The sequence below is a fragment of the Ptychodera flava genome, chromosome 17 (assembly GCF_041260155.1).
Source record: "Ptychodera flava strain L36383 chromosome 17, AS_Pfla_20210202, whole genome shotgun sequence".
In the NCBI taxonomy this organism is placed as follows: domain Eukaryota; kingdom Metazoa; phylum Hemichordata; class Enteropneusta; family Ptychoderidae; genus Ptychodera; species Ptychodera flava.
The window spans coordinates 26,916,334-26,936,411 of NC_091944.1; the positions used below are offsets into that span (position 1 = coordinate 26,916,334).

General features: G+C 39.4%; 1 protein-coding gene and 1 long non-coding RNA gene across 2 annotated transcripts in view; both read right to left on the reverse strand.

Moving 5' to 3' along the window:
- LOC139115913 (uncharacterized) overlaps positions 1–13,139 on the reverse strand; it is a 28,442-nt gene extending 15,303 nt beyond the window's left edge. Inside the window, exon 1 of the mRNA XM_070678340.1 lies at positions 12,448–13,139. Coding sequence (XP_070534441.1) covers positions 12,448–12,624 — 177 coding nt within the window. The 5' untranslated portion in view covers positions 12,625–13,139. The remainder of the gene's footprint in view (positions 1–12,447) is intronic.
- LOC139115917 (uncharacterized) overlaps positions 1–19,235 on the reverse strand; it is a 214,437-nt gene extending 195,202 nt beyond the window's left edge. Inside the window, exon 1 of the long non-coding RNA XR_011548205.1 lies at positions 19,192–19,235. This is a non-coding gene — a long non-coding RNA (uncharacterized lncRNA). The remainder of the gene's footprint in view (positions 1–19,191) is intronic.
- Positions 19,236–20,078: the final 843 nt, after the last annotated feature.

The window sequence follows — 20,078 nt, forward strand, 5'->3', positions numbered from 1 at the left end:
TTCAATATTTGCAGTTTCACGTTCCAAATAAAATATGAAAAACTTCTGCTGCCTAGTTTAACTATCTTGCTGAGTCACACTTCTTTAACATTTTAAAGATTTGCTCAGTGGGCATGATACTAGTCGTCATTACCTTCAAAGGTCATGGTCTGTATTTGGGCCGATTTCATTGTCGAAAATGATTTTCAGTCGTGTTTTTTTTGGTGAAATGTGTACACTGTCGCTTACATGGGGGTATTTAACTCTATTCCACGTGTTTGCTAATGCTTAGTTAGTCGAAAAGAGGATATCAAACTGTATAACTATTAGTCAGCTGGTCGTGGTTTCATTTCGATCAAATCCAGTGAACAAAGCTAATCACACTCAGCGCTTTAGTGTCTAATCCACCCATGCCATCTGGTTGACACTCTGGGATAAACTTGGCCGATTTCTCTGTCGCGTACTTAGTGTTAGAGAACGGGATTGACTTTATAGTTACGCTTTCTCATCCTATTTATAGCCTAGCCTCCGAATCAATAGCAAAATATTCTAAAGTACCTAAGCAGATCTAGTGAAGCAATTCTTTTTTTATCGTAGAAATGAAAGAATCATTTTTTGTCGCCGGTATTAATCCTTTGGCACCTGAATCAGAAGCAAGGTTATCCTCATGGCCACTACGTGAGTCAGACTTCATTTAAAATTACGTTCACTCTAGAAAACGGAAACACACTTACATTTATATTCAGGGGCTAGCAGTAGGAATTTGAGAACAGTCAGGATGTATTGACTTATAGAAAATGAAGTTACATAATGATTGAGTGAACTTGCCTCGAAGAGAGAAACTTCGTCCAACATTGAAATCTCTTAAATTTTTGCACAGAATTCTTTGTTTTGTGCCGACTGTCTTATTTGAAAAGTTCGCAGTCAATTTATCGCCGTCCACCGGTCAGTGACATCACAGAATGAATCACCCGAACGCACCTGTCGATCGTTCTGACAAGAAATCAACATATTACTGTCGCGATGAAATGAAATGAGCTGACGTGATTAAATACAGAAATTACACAATATTTTGTCAACTTGAAGTGTCAGATACTGGTACCTGCCATAACCTTTCCGGTGTTAATTCACCTTGAGAAGCTTGAACGTCGAGGAAAGTTAGCCAAAGAATCAGAATGAGAAAATGAATCTGCCTTGATATAGTAGGTATTCGAAACTGATTCTGATGCTACCTCTCGACGTCTTTGCTGAGTCCAAATAGAGAAATGGTTGTTTTCAGTAACCTGACCGACTCTATCTGAATATCCTCTGCCCTTAACGTTTGATTCATTTTTTTAGAGATCCGACTGATAGCAGTAGAAACTGGCAAACTAGCCCTGTTACAGCACATAAAACATGCACAAACACCGAATACACCCGAAAAACGTTGCTAATAGTTACTCATGACTTTGCCAAATTTTGCTGGCCCTTGATTGGTCACATCCTTCACAGATAAAAACTGACCTACCCTATTTCTTGAAGGCATGTTTACGTACAATACACATAATTATTTTCGATAGCCTCATGAGATCCGACTGATACCAGTAGAAACTGGCAAGCTAGCCCTGTTACGGCACATAAAATATGAAAATATGTACAAACACCGAATACACCCAAACAAAGCGTTGCTAATAGTTACTCATAATTTTTACATTGGGGAAATATGTCAAATGTTATCAGTGCCACGTAAAAACCATTTGCCACTAACAATTACCAAACTGTTGCCCCACTGTATTTAGGGGGAGTGTTGAGTGATTTCAAAAAGGGGAGTAATGGACGTGATTGATGACGTAATAATTGGCTAAAGTATTTTAAATTGTGAGTGAAAACACGTCATGCACTCTACATTACCGGATAATCGGATCGTTTACCGGTAAACGTCATCAACGAATCATTACTAATGAACAGAGACTGAGTCCGTGCAATACTGTTTCGAGTGGAATAGAGACTTATGCGTATTTGCCAAAACTGATTATTCTTGCGTTACCTGTAGCGTAAATGCAATTAAGAAATAAACAAAATGTAACAAAAAATGTAACAAAAAATATGAGCTTTGTTGTAATATTACCCTATTTCTGTAATTTTATGATAGTCACCATGGCAACATTGTACCTAATCTCTCTACCTCTCAACCCTTCGTTAGTTTGAGGGTTTCCACCATCTCTATGTTAGGGTGTTTTGAAATCATCTCTGTAAATTATTGTCGTCCTAATCCTCGCTACTAGATCTTTTATGAGAGAAGGAGGGCACGGCACAAATTGTGTGTTTTCTCTTTACTTAAGGGGTGCTACGCTTTAGGGTTCCGAAGAATATTTTCATGGATTACACAAAATTTATCATTATCTGCTTGGCGGGAAACCACGATCTTCCCGATTCCGGCCCCCAAATATTCACCATCGTGTTTGCTTCACCTTTACGGACTTCCTTTTGAATATTTCATCTCATGATTTTAATCAACATCCATGTCCTCTTTTAATGTAGGTCACAATGTACATTGAAGATTATATTTCCTGGCCTCTTCGCGATAGATGCGGACAAAGGCCTGTTCTATTGTGTCTTATAAACATTAATGTTTAATACACACTGGCATTGTGCTATCTGGAGACTTTGTATTCACAGCCGGATTCATTAAACGCTGTATGCAAATGTAAAATGTTTCCTATATGACCCAAAATGGAGGAAACCAAACTTCGGCGTATATGCCGCAGATTAGTACATTGTATTGAGAATTCTTAGATTATTCGGCCGACTATTCTACTACGTTTGAGTTAATTTTATAAAAATGTTGTTTAAAAGACTGCCGAGTGTACTTTTAACCGCCTATCAAGTTAACTACATGTAAAAAATTTTGAAATTTTGAATATATAGATGTGTGACTAGAATTTTGGATTTCATAACGTTGTCTTTTCAACGCTGACACTCGCCTAAAACTGTGCTTTACCGTGGGCCACATTTACCTTCGAATTCTAACGATAAAGCCTCGATCTCGCCTTCCTGTGGATTTGTTATGATCTGACTTGCTGCTACAAACTAAAAATGACGCTAGCTATTTAACTATATGCAGAGTAAGTCACCACGATTTGAACCTTCCATTTCCTTTTCAAAGTAGTATACTTCCTTTAGTTGATCCCATTTTACGTTATGTTCAATTAAAAATTATGATGGATGTACTTTAAACGGAAATGAGCTCTTCGATTGTCTGTTCCCCACACCGTAAATGGCAAATTTTACAGAACACAAACGTCCTAACCTCAACTCTTTCTGTATTGAGATAGCCACGAGTTTCTCGATTTTACCTCCCGATAATCAAAAACATTCGGAATATACACGGTAGCAAGTGAAAAGTGCGATGACTTTACATCAAGCGTCATGAAGTAAAACAAATATCGTCTGCAAGAAATGTTCCCGCCAATTTCAAGTATTATGGGATATGTCGGTAAGTGTCACAGAGAATAAAACGTACTACCGTCAGCCATAGGTTACACGACGACGCAAGCGCAGTTCGCATGCTATAAAAATCACCCTATTAATTCCGTGTTCAGTCATTATTTAGCTATATAATCCAAAATTTACATATCAAGAATTTTTCTATTTAAAATGGCAACAAGGTAAAAGGCCGACATTCTGGCGATGAATGCAGGCTCTTGCGATGATACCATTATAATGAATTCAGTGTTTGATTTGATAATTTGCTCAGTCGCGCCTGACACAGCCTTGTAGACAAAAGGGCCGCTTCAAGGTAATATCAGCATCTGGGGAGACTACTTGAAGATGACATTCACAATGGCCTCTTCACAGTTGGCAAAAAATATGACAGAAAATCTATGTAATCAAACCGATAATGACTTCCGCGTTGCCGGGCAATTTGCAACATTGGAGGTCACTTGCCTCCCCTCATACCGCCGAAGATAGGGGCCTACGTTAGCGTAAAGGACGGCTAAACGATTGCGCTCAAATTACAATCGAAGGTTGCCGCCAAACATATTTTAAAACATCCTTCAGTGTAAATAAACGTGATTTCAGATGTAAACAAGGGTCTGCTAAACAGAATTTGGACTTGAGAAATCATATTTTGACATCTGTCGTTCATCGCTTGACAAATCAAGTTCAAAATGATGTTTATTTGCAGAATTGTTTTGTCGAGGTTGCTACTGTCATTGATTTGGAAACACAGCCAGGGAATGTGAAAATTTGAAACCCATTTGTGTGAGTCGGTACAGTCAGAGCGGGACAAGTTATTGTATTGACGGGGATGAATCACTGTGAACGATGAATGTACCATGACGCAAACGCGCGTTTAAGAAGCGATCGGACCACCATTTGAAGTTTGTACTGTCTGATTCAGTGTTTTGCTATAATACCGTCTTTGAATTATAATAACCGAAGCGCGAGTTAGCCGCCAATATCGCATCAATTGAATTTCACGACGTGAATAAAATGAAATTTTAGCTTTCTTGGGAGAAAACGGACCTAGATATTATCGAAGTAATTACAGAACAAAACAATTAATCATCACCAGATGAAATATTTCGTAGTCGTATAGAAACTTGTATTGTGCGGTGACGTAATGATAGGGGTCTGTTTCGAAGAAAAAACGCAAAATTATTGTGAAATCGTTTCTGAGGCCATTTGGGAATAAAGATAATCGTTATTGCGTCTGCTTTCTAGCACTTTCTGGGTAAAATTTTGTGACAAAACTTTGTCAAGTCTCCGAGTTGAAATATTCGACATCAGTTAAAAACTGTCTTGGAAAATATGCAGACAGTACTGTATTACATGAGGCCGTTCTGACTCGACGCTGAGTCGCGCCACTTAGCTAAACAGGTCACGCATCCGATATTGATGCGGCTAAGAAAATTTGAAACGAGGCACGATAAAATTCATGATAGCCCACTCTCTGGCTTTTGCGGACTGGAATTTAACCACAATATTTTACGGCCTAGCTTACAAAATATCACATTCTAATGCCAACGAAGCGTGAACGAAAACAACATGACGAGACCCGTATCATTAAAAAGCAATATTTCGGCATTCTTGACAAAATTTCATAAAAATTAAACCTTCGTCGTTCTACCATGTAGGTAGAAAGTAAAATGAATGAAAAATTACAAACGATATCTATTTCTTGAAACAATAGAGAAAATTTTGAAGATTTGATCGAAAAATTAAGGGAAGAAAGAGTGATATTTTACCTGACTCGCCGTATTCGATGTTCGTCGTCAGTGACACATACTCGATATGCTAATTATAATTCAACCGGCTAGTCCTACACAGTGTGCGTTCATCGTCTACCGATATATTAGCCGGAATAATCAACCTAGAGCAATTCTCGCCAGAATCGACTTTCCAGCCCGTTGACCAATCACCGTCCTCCGCTGGCTGAACTCTGACCCCTCCGACAACATGTTCCCACTCAGTTGCCGGAATTACGCATAAAGTATTTGTTTTTGCGTTCTAAGAGGGCGTGTGGTTGCGTTTAAATCCGTATAATTTTTTCTCGATATATATTATAGATATTAGTCAGAATATGAGTGGTGACGTTGACTTCTTTTTAATTGAATGACAAAAATAAATACGTACATCTGTAATCTATAACCTTGAATCGGTCGGACAATACTATAAACTTGACCTGATGTTTATTTTATCACATCAAATTTTAGACTCTTCTTCAACAAAATTACCGATGCCTTCTAAGGCAACGCAACATACTCGGATCGATGGCTAGCAACTCCCCCTTGGCGAATCAAGAACGGAATATCGATCAGTGAGCGTTGCCATGACGACCGGAGGCCAAGATTGGGCAGAAGACGAAGTGCAGGCAGCGTCTCATTTTGTCAAGACATGATTAGGTTCCTTTTGTATATCACAGCTCTTCATCAGTCGGTGATTTTTATTGCTCCTATCAGAAGTACAGCTAGCAATTGCTTGTATTAATATGAAATGATCGGTAAGAAAGATAGTTTATCAGGATTTCTCGTGTGCTCCCAAGATCGACGTCTTGTCTACCGCGGTAATTTATTCCCCAGGAGTGAGTCATCACCAGTATTTGAACTCGCCCATGACATTGCCACGCAGAGCGCCAACCATCCGTCGAAGTTGAAAGCGATTGACGGCGGAGAAAACAAAACAAACTAGTGCGCTGTTTACCTTGAGATTCAACACTGCTACTAGTGTCGCAGAGAAGCAAGCAGACCCGTTGTGAACCATGAAAAATATAGCCACTCAGTAGATAAACGCCATCACAAAAATATCGTTCCTTCTTATGACAAAAACACATTAAATATAAAACATTCGTCTTAACAAGTCCTGTCGTTTGAAAAGGTCAAGTTTAAATCAACCCATCTTCAGATCTTGTCAGCGCGTGTCGACATATATACGTGTGTAAATATATCATTAAAAATCACCGAGCCGAACGGAAAGGAGTTATGTCCGAGATATGTATCTCTGTAATATTCTATTTATAGCCAGTTGAATATTTGTTTTGATGACCTTGTGATTCATGATCTTGTTCTTGATTTACAAATGTACATAATTATTCTCAGATGTTAAAGTTTCTTCCAAGAAGATAGGTTGACAAACAAGTATTACCTTTGGAGAAAAGAGTGTGGGAGATTTTTTAGACCTGTAGTTTCCTTTGTAACAATTGGTATAGAAGTTTGGATTTTGCAAAATAATTGTGCATCTTATAATCATGCTAGTAAATCGATTTTTACAGGAGAGAGTAGGAAATGAAGAACACTACATTATTATATTGTCTAATTGTGTATTCATCGCTACGAGAATTAGGGATTTTGGATTAGCTGTTAATTGACATATGAAGAGCTCCTAGCATTGTCTCTCTCATCCCTGTGTTGGCTTTAAACTGGCAGGCCTCGAAGCTGGATTTCACAGTAAAGCGCCAACTCAAGACACTGGAGTTACTTTTACTAAGTTGCTAAATATCCGTCTCGACTCATTATGTGCATCACAAGTCTTACAATTTTTGAAACGTCTTCCATAAGAATAATCAACGCATATACTAATATGTGATACGACACGACAAGAAAATGATAATTCTTTTAAACCGTTGAAGAAATTCTGTCGGTACAAGGAGAAGCAATGTTCTAGCTTCCATATATACTCGAAGCTGACATACAGATCTAGAAATATGGAAACTTCAATTCTGATTGTTGTATCGCAAAGACTTTTATTATTACTTAAGAATAAGAGAGTAGGTTTATGTTTTTCCCAGTGTTTGAGCGCATAGCAAAATGTGTACTGACGTTACATAGTTTCACATATATACGTCATACTGAGGTTATGACACAATATAACAGGAGCGGGTACAGCGTTCTGTAGTAAATGATCAAAAATCTGTACTCTTTCTTTCACGGTTCCAGCACGATTTGTTAGAGACAAGAGAACGAGATTTCAACTTTAACCCCTTATCCTCCAAACTGTGGTGCATTTCCATTGTTTTCCCTATGGCGGCTGATTCTACACACAGGGGAATGGGAGGGGGTGGGATGAAGGGTTAAATACCGGCATGTCTCGTGAGTGTTAAATTATGCAGTAAAAATTACAAAAGTTTATTGCCGATGAGATCAAACGGACGGCAAATTGTCTCATCGGATTTAATATTCAGTCAAACGAAAGCTTGTTTAATATGAATTAGATAAGCACGCGTCAAACGAATATTATTGTACGATCTACAAAAACCGTTCCTAGAATAATGTTTTACACAGAATCGGACAGAAGTTTCTTTTCAATGTTCGCTATATTTATTGTATTCAGTGAATTCAGTGACGTATTACGTATGCAAAACTCCATTAACTGTTCTATTTGATGAATTTTCCAGTGTTTTTGTCCTGACTGTAAGTGAAAGTTTCTCGTTCTGCTCTCGAAATCATTTCGAAATGTGCAGCTTGTCGGTATGAGAATATTGTCCTGTGTTATGCGTTGACAGATGAAATCTAGCCAGAACCAGAATTCATTTCTCAACAAGAAACACAGCATATTAGACACCACACACCGTGTTAGCAAGTCTCAGTGTATTGTTATTTCAATGAGATAATTACTAATTTAAAAGCCCCAATAACAGTATCTTTCAATTTTTTGATTCTCTTTGCAAAATATAGTTCCTTTTCCTACTCCCAAAATCACGATGAAACGCTCTGTGTTCAGCCTTTCAGCATAACTGGTATGTGTGCAGTGAGTGCAATGTCATTGTTGACTATTGAATTTAAGTCCGGACAAGAATTTATTTCCACACATTGCCTCGTTTTGGCAAGGCTGGGTTTTTACGTACTCCATTTCAACATGCGCAGTGGGGAGACAAACCAAAATTGTACTTTTTATAGAACACAACGATTGAAGACCGTGGAATAGTGAAAATACGACCAAAGGCACTGCCATTGTACTTGTAACTTGAATGTTGAACAGCTGTTGGAAAGTGACACGGTCATTGACATATCCTCATATTTGCAACGAGCTCATTTGCATCTATCAGTAAATGTTCATTTTGGGAGTAATTTTACATAATATAAATATTTAATAAATAAATTTAATTATGAAGTCAAACACAGCGGCACTAGTGTTCACCTGATTCAGATTACGTAATAGTTCTGTCTTCGCTCTGAAGGAAACGACATACTTCACAGTTTGACCTATGTTATATTTAAATATGTTTGTAAGTCGACAGATCTAGTCAGAATTAAATGATAATGCTCCAAAATACAGAAAATGGGTCATAGAAATTATTCTAATGTTATTAAGACAGTTTTTCGACGATCCTAAGTTAACTTCCATTGACAAAGAAAATGCTGTTACAACCGTAGAACATGCTTGAAAAGAGCAATAAAATGACATTATGGTAAATATCGGGTGATTTATTCATTGTAATATGAGATTACGGATTATCTTGACAATTACAGAACTATAATTGGAACATGGCCTTCTATTGTCCTCGTAATTGGCTTTCAAGTGAAAAATAGCTTACCGTAACAAAAAAAACACGATACGAATGACCTCAGATTTCTCGTGTGTTAGCTTTTAACGTTTCAACATTCTGTGGAAGAATAGGATTATTTTCTCAGTGTTGTTAGTTTGTTTTGCTTTTTTTTGTTAGCCAAGTTTTCGTAATATAAAGCTTCTGTCCTTATAGTGTTCTCTACTTTTGAAAGCTCTTGCGGGACCCTGATGTTAATATAATAATGACAATCATCAATAATATGATAATAACAATTAAGATTGAACTCTCTTGTAAAAACAATACAAAAATTATGTTCAAAACGAGGACAACAACATCAGCAATATCATCATCACATCATCAACAGTTATCTATCTATCTACCTATCTATCTATCTATCCACACATATACACACATGTATAAGAACAATAATTATATAGTTGTGTCTGTCCGATGATTACAGGATGCATTAAACTTAAGTAACATATAATTACGTTATACTCAATAGTAATTTATCATTATATATATATATATATATATATATATATATATATATATATATATATATATATATATATATATATATATATATATATATATATATATATATGGGAAAATTTTCAACATGCCCGAGCCTTTTTGTCAGGGAGTCATCTATACTGATATGTATTTCCACCAGCTTGTCAGTTTCATTTTTGGCATGCGGATATAGTTAGAAAGCACTTGGGTCCAAATCTAATTATCTTTCAAACCAAGAGAACAATAATGGTTAACCACTGGTATTTCATCTTATAAATTATTGCTTTTTAATTATGGTCCGAGTAATGACTCATTGCGGGCTGATGTTTGGTCATGACCTTTGCCCTACTTTCAACGAAGCTGCCAGTGAACTGGAATACCTGAAAGTTCGTACCTAAGTGTGAAATCATTGTGTTTCTATAATGGGTTGGCCGTTCGCTTTTTGTTACCAAAACCATTAACGACATTCTTCCGGCGCAAAGTTTATCTCAATGGAATGCCTCTGCAACGCTCTCGCCACACCTACCACTGGGGGCGCTGGGCTATATAAAGATCGCGTCCTTCACAAAGCCACAAGTATTTCATAAATACAAACCCCCAAACCCCCCAATTTTAAAACAAATTTGCTTTCGGCGTTACATTTAAACCAGGTCCTCTGTGTATAAGATAGTTCAATTATCAAAAATCCCAGTACTGGAGCAAAGTACAAAAGTGAAAGCAATGTGTAGGATTAAAGTGGAATTCCCATTGAATTTGGACTGATCGTCACGGCAGATCGTACTATTTTCTTATTGTCAAGCGTTAATATTTGTTCAAGAAGCGAGGCCTGTCAATAACGCATGCGCCTATTTCACAAAGTAGAGATGCCAAAATGGCAGGAGGTTGAAACAGGGAAACAAAGCGGGATAGGTTAGGGAAACCGGAACAATGTTTTTACATTTTCTTTTCGCCGGATAAACAAACTGTGTATGTACAATGATTTGATGACCTTTTGAAAGTAACTTGTGTCGACACGGTTTCTGTAAAAGGCGTGTCTCTGATGCGAAAGACGCGACGCTCAGTGAAGCGTCTCTGCTTCTTCCGGTCGCGTCACGTTCTCTATGGAAGGGGCCATGGGTTTCAGTTCCGTACAAAAAATGTTTTGTCGCCCCTTTCACAAAAAAGCACCCGTTCACAGTGGAAAACCACAACTGGCACAACCGCAACGGTCAGATATCGGGGACAAAGAGTTTGGCGCGCTTTTTCAGCTCACCATCCGCCAACATCGCTTTGTTGGAAGTGGCCTAGCCATGAGTATGCCGATCGCCTGAAAACGCGATATTGGTACTGGTGTCCGCTCCTGTGAAAAGTCTGTGGGGAGCCTTTTGGTCTAATTAATGCATTATATCATAAAAGCTTAAAACTTGAAAACATCTAACTTTCAGTATTCTTAAACGACAGCAAAAATTGAAGTAAGCAGCATCGGCGGTAAATCGAGTTAAATATTCCCGTACTTTTTTACGTGTAGCACATGCCAGACCTAAGATGAGCCTGATGACTGTCTCACGTGAGGGTATTTTCACGTGAACAGGCCAGTATGTACTGATTACCTCATAGCCGTTCACCCATCATGCTACATCATGCATGCTCACACCAAATCCAAACCGACCATTCAAACTGTCCGAGCACCAAAGCTGCTATTATGGCTCCGACAATTGAAACGGGGAACTTCTTTCAGGAAATGCAGATTTCGACTGTGGCCGCGGGCGAGATCGGAGAAGTGTACATTTGCCAGTGAAACGGCACAATGACGCCTTAAAGAAGTTTCCCGGTATCTTTTGAAGATATACTTCAGCCATGTGCTACCCGAGAGGCGCGCTTTAAGTTTTTTTTTTTTCATTTCAGCGCACCATCGCAAAAAGAGAATTTCAACAATTTCATTGCATGATCGCGCGCTCATCGTCTTTCATTGTCACTTTCGCCGTCCAAAGGGGGATAGTCATGTAAGGTATTTTCGGCGGAGAGTGACAAATTTAGTCTCTGTTGTGAGCTCAGCTGTGGTAGGTATTAAATCGTATTTATTTACCTCCTGAAACTTCCTGAAAATCAAGGTGATTTGAGCCCTTCGTGACGAGCAGATCACTGGTACGGATACCGTGGCGTCGTTGGACAGAACGACTCGACAAATGATTGATCGCCGGGCGCACTCACCCTATACCACCGGATGAATGTGAAATAACCCAAAATCAGTGGTTGGAAAAGGTTATTTCACGCCACCACGACTTATCATACACAAAACGGCATGTTCATGCGCGGACATTCACTAAGACACTAAAACGCGACGCCCCGACACACGACCAGGTCACAGGTCACTTTCCACACCCTCATTCGTTCGTACCCACTTCTTTCAAACCATCGACAGTAGAGCGTAGCCAGTGCATGTTGAGTGTGGTAGCGCAACCGTCGAATTTTAATAATAATAATAATAATAATAATAATAATAATAAATTCGCATTGACAGCGTATGATTTACACAATTTCTGTTTATTTAGGGACTGTTTGTTTACTGACGCACAAACAGAACATGGCGCACCCCAATCACTAGAAACTATAATTAACTTTATTTACGGCTTCTCAGATAAAGACTTGTAAATTGTTTGGTTACTGAGGAAGCTGTCTTGTTTAAATTTGTAATGATTAAATGTACTACTGGCTTCTAAGTTTACGAACGATCGGTTTTCGGAACACTCGCCGACCAATCGACAGCGGCATGATCCGCGCCTCTGATTTCGCCATGTGACGAAATTTTTGAGGTTCGTTTCGACGCCGGAATGTTCTCGCAGTGGGTGTAAAAGCGGAGATTCTGACGCAGCTCGATGAGAGAATGAGGGAACATGACCCGTCGAAGGGAGAAAAAGGACTGTGTGAGACTCGAGAGAGCACGAGAAAGACATCATAGAAAAGTAGTGAATTGCCATGCATACCTCATACTGTACTCTGTTGTCGTCCGGGTGACCCAGATACGAGTTTTCCTCCATGGCCGACTCTACAACCATCATTTTCCGTCGGAGATCAGGTGACCGGAGTGACCATGACATTGACTGCGGTTCAGTCGAGTCCTGTGGCGAAACTCCAATGACGGATATACCTTTCAGAGTCATCAGTGCTGTTCAATCTTCGTTCACTATTTAGTCAAGCTGAATGTATTTACATTTTCCCCCTTTCGTTGTGTGACAGAGACAATGTCCCATGAATCGATAACTAGATAGACTGACTTGATTCTCGGAACCAGGACAGACCAGACACGCTTCATCCGTTTATCGGAACTGGGTGAAGAAAACGCCCGGTAGTTTGTTGAAACCCCTCTTTGAAGAGCTTCCCACGTGCAAGGCGATGAAGATTTGCTCAATTGACGACGGAACTTACGCAATATGCGGAGTCATGAGATGGCACGGCCTGTGGTGTGGCACCCTTGTCCTAAATACGTGCCACTGTTTACTTGACCTTTGAACCCGATAATTTACGTCACGATAGGGCCGTCTCCGTGTCAGCAGTTGTTACACTAAACCAGAGTTACCAAGCAAGAAATGACCCGACAAATTCTTCATCGAAAAAAATCGATGAAGGTGACCAACGAGAGTGAGCTGATGCGTGCGACTTGAGTTTGTGAAACTACAGACAAAAGTTGATCACGCGCCAACTGAGAGTCACGCGACAACTCCTATAACATTTTCCAAAAAATCTCACAGTTCCGTATTCCGTACCACAGATTGAGCAACAACTGAGCTGAATTGCAACATCAGATGACTTTGCAAAACCGACTGGCTGAAAAGGCAAGTTCACGGCAAATAACGAAGACCGAAAAGCGAAGCTGTTCACGGTTATTCGAGAGGTTGAATTTCAATGACTTTGAGTCCATTGTTTGCAAGAGCAGATGACAATTACTCTACAGTTATGTTAGCTCTTTGTGCAGTGACATAATCTGTATACGTTATCCCTCTAGTTGATTCCACTGTGCCTTTTTTCACGAGAAGATTTCATTGTGTTTGTTTATCCTTCCTTCACCACATTCTTTGCCTGTTGCTATTCTTAGCTTTCCATTCTCCGCGTCCTTCCCGAGCTGTCACCGCGTCTGTCTCCTGTCTTACGGTACCGTGGTATCCTGCCCTTCTCAACATCACTGCATCTGGTATCAGCGGAAACATACGGCTGGAGTATTAGAAAGCATAAATCAGCATGTGAGCAAGTTGAAAGTGAAATTAAATATTCCAAGTCATGATACGCATGGACTCGGATTCCTACGAGGCTTACAGTGCTCATATAACTGCACACACGTTCCGTACAATGGCGCAGGCTCAACAGGTGGTTGTTGATTCGGCCTCGCACAGCAAACTCTTTTTGGACGATTTTATGGCAAACAATATTATCTCATTTTGTCAAGAATATCCGCGATAAAGAGTATCATAAATTAATTTATTATTTGTATGTTTTAGGCACCAAAAAGACCCAAGAAATGATAAACTAGTGAGTCAAAGTAAATATAACACATTTCTTTCTTGCTATTACCATGGAATGAGCCAAAACTTGTTCAAACTGGTGATGTATATCTCCACATGGAAAAAAGTATAAAACGTGCTATATATCGTACCGATTAATACCGAAAGTGATAAAAATTCAAGTAATCTGCTCGCTCGTGAGAATTAAAAATGTATACTACATCAAAGTTTCACCGGAAAGTCTCGCTTTTCACCGTGAGTGGCTCGATGGCGGCGCTGTGACGTCGACAGAGAAAACTAAAACCGCGCATGTCTCCAGGAGAATGAGCGGGCCGCCCGGGAACAGTAGTAGTCAGAATTGTCATTCACCTTAGGGTACCGAAGTTCGGGTGAAAAATAGTACTGATATCTTTGTTTCCGGAGTCATTTTCTCTGGTCATGGTTTTAAAGGATTGGCCATGGGTTTGAAGTCCCAATAGCTGCGAATGTGTAATAAACCGATCTCAAAATATTCCCAGTTTTCCAAGAGTTTTCCTTGAGTGATACCCATTAAAGACTGAAAAAGTGTATAACCCTTTCATAAGTGTCGAAAGTGGCATGTAAATTCAAACGTTTAAACATCATTTTTAGATTTCCCGCCATTTTCAAAAACTAATAATGTTAAAGAGAAAATAAAGATTGCAACAACAAAATGTTGACAATCGTGTGTTGTGCATTCAAATAAAGGGCATCATGCTTGTTTCTTTTATCATGATGATCACGATGTGTATGTACAGGAAATACTGCATTTTTGTACTTTCCCGTGAGGGCGCGATTTTATGAGTGCGGCACCCGTTTGTTATTTATACACGTCATTCAGTTACCTTATTTACACGAACCAACTTTGGTTTGAAAATAAAATCATGAAAATAATGCGTAAAATTCGCAGATATTGGGGCTTTAAGGTGTTTCTGAGAGATTTATTCAGAAATAACATCAGCGTGGCAAATTGTTGAGTATTTGGTTTTAAAATTCAGTAGATTTTTGATCGGATTCGAAGTCACAACACGTACAGCACCCAGTCACCTAGCTAACTGTTGAATTGTGAGACCGACCTCTTGTATCAGTTGGCCTTGACTTTTGAAAAGTCACCACTGAGAGCGCTATTTTGGAACTTGACTCAAAGTTTCGATGGACTTGCCGACACGTTGACCAGACTGAGTACACAAACTGGCCTTGACAGTACACCACGTGGGCTTTGGGTTGCCGATAAAGTTATTTTAATATTCTAGTATTTTAATGTGGTCGCCTATGGGAAATGGTTTTCAAGCCTTGAGCTAAACTGTGGGCGTACTTCTAAGCTTAGGAGAGTGTGCTATTTATACTTCACTTCCGTCGAGTTTTCCGACCAGGATTAAAACTTTCCCTTGTTTGGCTGTAGTTTGTAGGTGTGGCTCAGTGGAGTAATTTTGCCAATGAAATTCTTTCATTGACAAAGTATCGCATTACACAGTAGCTGAGAAATAAGAGCGTTTACTCACTTTTCCTCCCACCAGGCTAATCCGCACATGGCTACATCGGCTGAGGGCGCTGTGCATGTGACGAAGAAAGTTTCAACTCCGGCGAAGATTCTAGTTCAGAATATTTTTTGACTATGTTGCGATGCTAAAAATATGTGAACAGCTCTTTACACAGGAAATTTTGAGGATGTTAAAACAGTGATTAAACAGATGGATGAACCGTGGTAAATAATCTGTCACCAGGAATTTTCGTTGATATCTATAGCTGTAAAAGAAACATGTCATTTTACTCGTGAAAATTCAGCAACGTGGAACAACTGTTAGCGGCGCACTTATTTTGCGTGACCCCGAGAGAAAATGAACGATTAGGCACTATGAAAATTTGATCAGTGTCTCCTTTGAACTATTTTCCCATAAAGGGGTTGCATTAAAGTGCCGCATGGAAGTAAGTGTACAACTAAATTTAGAAAAGTTGCCTTCCTGTCACTATTTCCTCCACTAACACCCACTCAAACCCACACAGTATATTCCTGGCATCGTTAACTCACCTCTGACCTTTGTAGATTTCCTCTGTTATCTGTCAACTGCTCTCTACGACCATCAAACTTTGTCACATGTCCGCCCACTCAACTCGCTCAATCTCTTCAGCCTGACTGATAATGGTGAAATTGCGTTTATTCTCGGTGACTATCGAGACTGCCAATTCTGTTTGATGTTGTCAAAAATTCCCATAGTAGTTCAAAATCGTTCGCTTATTTCGGAAACGCTGTCTGTAAAATCGGGATGAGAACGATGCACTGCAAATAAGGAAATAACAGCCAGACACATGAGCGAAATTCTGCCGACAAAACGAATACCTTAAACTTGTCGCGACAAGAATCTGGCGAGCTAAATGTTCAAGGGCTCTTTGATAGAAGTCAAGTACAGAAATTGACACATGTGACCTTGGGGATATTTCCTAATGCATGGAGCAATTAAAAAAAAAAAAACAAAAAAAAGACCCCAAAACTAAAAATACATAAAGACAAAAAAAGGACATAAGCTTATTGCCCTTACAGTGCGACAGAATGCCTTTGGTCAGCAGAGTTAAGAAAAGATAAAGTCAAATTTACTCAGGACCACTGTCCAGAATGGGGGATAAATTTACGCCAAATAGACAAACGAACAAAGTGTTATATAGATAATTGTGCTGCAGAGAACAATGAACCGAAGATGGTAAAATCACGTGAGACGATGTATGGAATGGTGGCCCACACGCCGGGAAATATTAGACTCAAAATTTGCTTATAATACCGAATCGGATGGCTATGTATATTGGAACTTTTGTGTTGATATTATTTATCAAACCATAAGTAAAGCTCGCCACCAAGAGGCCAGGTTTCTAAATCTCGTTCTGAATGGTGAAAACGGCGAGAAGTGTTCTTGTTATTTTATAATCCCCTGTCGACCATATAAGCTTAACGTTACAGAGGTTGTGTATACTTGTACGGCCGTTCATAAAAACATCACGTGACCACATGTTGATATCAGCTCTCAGCTGAACTTAGCGTTTTTGCAATTCATTCAATTACAAACGTGATTTGCACAAATACAGAACGCTGTGGCAAATCGAATATTTTCTGAATGAAGTTGCATTAAATGATTTATCAAACCTTCGACGGTAAACGCAGATTGACGGAAGCGGGCGAAAACAAAATGCATGTATCGGCTAATTTACATACAGGTCACGTGAGAGTTAAAGTATAACTACTTTCCGAAAGTGAGGTCTTATCGTCGTATCAAACAAAAAGGCAAAAAACGGCGACAGATTTCCTGCAATAAGCGGACGATTCAATAATTGATTAATTGCTGGAATTACAAAATGGACGGCAGTCCTTTAAAAAAATGACAAAATTTCCGCATCGATCAATCAAGCTCAAGGGATAACTGCACGCTTCGTTAAGTGATCGATTGAATTTGGGAAACCTTGGAATTAATCCGTCGAAAAAACGACATCGATGATAAATGTGATTTTTAATATGTCATGTTGAATAATTGAAAATTAAATCTGATCTAATTTTTGATACAGCAGGTATCTCATTTATTGCCCGTGATGTTATTTACCTGTGATTTTTTTCACGATCAAAAGTTTTCGAAGTTCTTTCCAAGAGAGGGTAACTTTTAAATGGATCAATCCACCAAAAGCATACTCCGCTTCCCGTTGTCTGTCAACGCAAACGAAATGGAGAGCGCCCTCATGGTGCAGACGGGCTTCAAAAATGTTACAGGCGAATATGCGCCTCGCCGGGAGCCGTGTCTTCGCAAAGCTAACGTGGCTACAGCCGATGTAAAGCGGCCACTGAAAAATAAAAATTTAAGTCTATCATGGAGGTTCTGTATATATCTGAAGAAATAGTACAAGGGGCTTTACTCCGACCAATCGAGGTAGCGAGCCTGTCGAATTCACCTTCGCAGTCTTGCCATCAAGGTAAATAGCATTTCACAAATGGAGTGGTGGTGCATTAAACGGTCGTCGCAAAGTGGTATTATGCCGAAAGGAGGGGGCTTCCTATCTTGGATAACATTTAGGAAAAGGGCATCTGTACATTAGGTGATAATATCCCTTTTATCATCGCGGAGGAGATGGACGCATCGTCTCCACCCACGATCACTGCAATATTCACAAACATTTAATCGGTTGACGATTAAATCTTTATTGTCAGAGTGGGAGAGATGACCTCTAAATTGCATCAAAGTTGAGTGAACATGTAATTTGTGACAATAGCTGGGTGGGTTTTTTTTGCACCGGTGGTCGCAGGGATGGGACTCTACCATCGTCCAGTTTGGAGGATTTTAATACACAGCACGTTTGAGGATAGGTCTCTTCAATATCATGGCATACTTGTTCAGAAAAAAGTGTCATATACGCGATATGAGATGCGCAGTAAGCAAGAAGGCGTAAATGGCAATTCAGCGCGCTTTTGACAATCTGACGGGTTGTATTGTAGTGGTATCCGCTATTAAGAAAGACGAATGCGGTCCCAGAGTCTGATCCGCAAATAAATAAATAAATAAATAAGTAAATAAATAAATAAATGAATAATTAAATAATTTATCATTCATGTACTTGCTTAAACCTATATGTTATCGAATTTCAATAACAAGATGTTTAATTCCTGACTAGTACGGGGGCGCGGAAACAACAATCTTCGCATTAGTATAGCTTCGGGAGCCGAAAGAAAATGCGCGTGCGGTTTCTTAGAAACGCGCTTTTTTGATATCGACTGACCTGCTTCTAAGAAACTGGGTTATGAAACCGACCTACGTGAGCCAATTATTTGACAGATATAGGAGTAATATCACCGTTTTGTAAACGACAGGTAAATTTCAGCCCTTAAAACTTACTGCATGTCAACTGTGCAAGCTAATTAAGCGGCCCTTGATGTAATAAGACTCATTGCGATAGGAAGCTAACCAACTGATAATGAGAAATCCTAACTATTGGGGTTTTTATGCATAATTAAATATACTAGCAGCTACATATTCAGAATTAAAACGAATCATAGAGTGGCAGGTGAAAATTATTCAGAATTGCCAATTATAATTTGCAAAGTATCCCCCTCCGATACCCTATGGTTTTCCCTCCCCTAGCTCTTCCCCTAGAAATACTCCCATCACGTGATTTGGCCCTCCCGTCGGCACATCCGCCATTACGGCATTAAAGGTATACTGTCACCTGTTCCAATTTTGCCACAGTTACCATGGAAAGAGAAAATCTAACCAATCACAGATTTTAAGCTGGTGGCCGCTTTTTAAAACCAGCGCCCTCACATGGGCATTTTGAATACCAAGGAACGCCCCTTTGACCATATATGGGCATATTTAGATTACAGATGACTGTATACCTTTAAATACTTACATGCTTATAGTGTCACAATCGATGACCACTTTCCCCGCTGAAGGAGATTCAAAATTTTCCAGCAAATTAAAATTCAAAAATCCGATGTGGCTTTGCAAAGATGTATTCTGAAAAAGAGGGATATTATTTCCCACTCATGGAAAAAACCGTTTTCGACCATTTTTCTCTTGGTGAACAGTTTTGATGACTGCCTTTGAAATTTCAGGCGCGATAAATACACATGTACAGAAAAAGGATTTCAAAGACTGCGCATACCGCAATTGCAAATACGAAACGTCTGACTCAATTCTAGATGTTCGATCTTCCCCTCGGTTGACCTGTTCTTACGAAAGGTGCGGTGACAAACTTGCAATCCACTACGCCTGTACTTCAAGAATAATAAAAGAGGCACGTTCGCCACGGTCTTGCACCCTCCCTCCGATGCAACTGACAAAGCGTGGAAATCCTATCCGCCACGCGGCAAAGAGAAGAGGCATGTATCAGGCTACCAGAGAAATTAACTTCATTAGAACGTGAAATCGGATTAGTCGGTTATCAGGGTAGCGACTCCGTCGAAGTAGAATCTGAAATGCTTTCATGTAATACCGCTTCTTCAAAACTTTGATATTTTGTGGCATAATTTTCATCTGTTATGTTTCCCCACAGTAAAGCAGCACGGCTTAAGCGATTTACAAAAGTGTTACACAAATACTTTTGTATACATTTCAACACACATATACTAG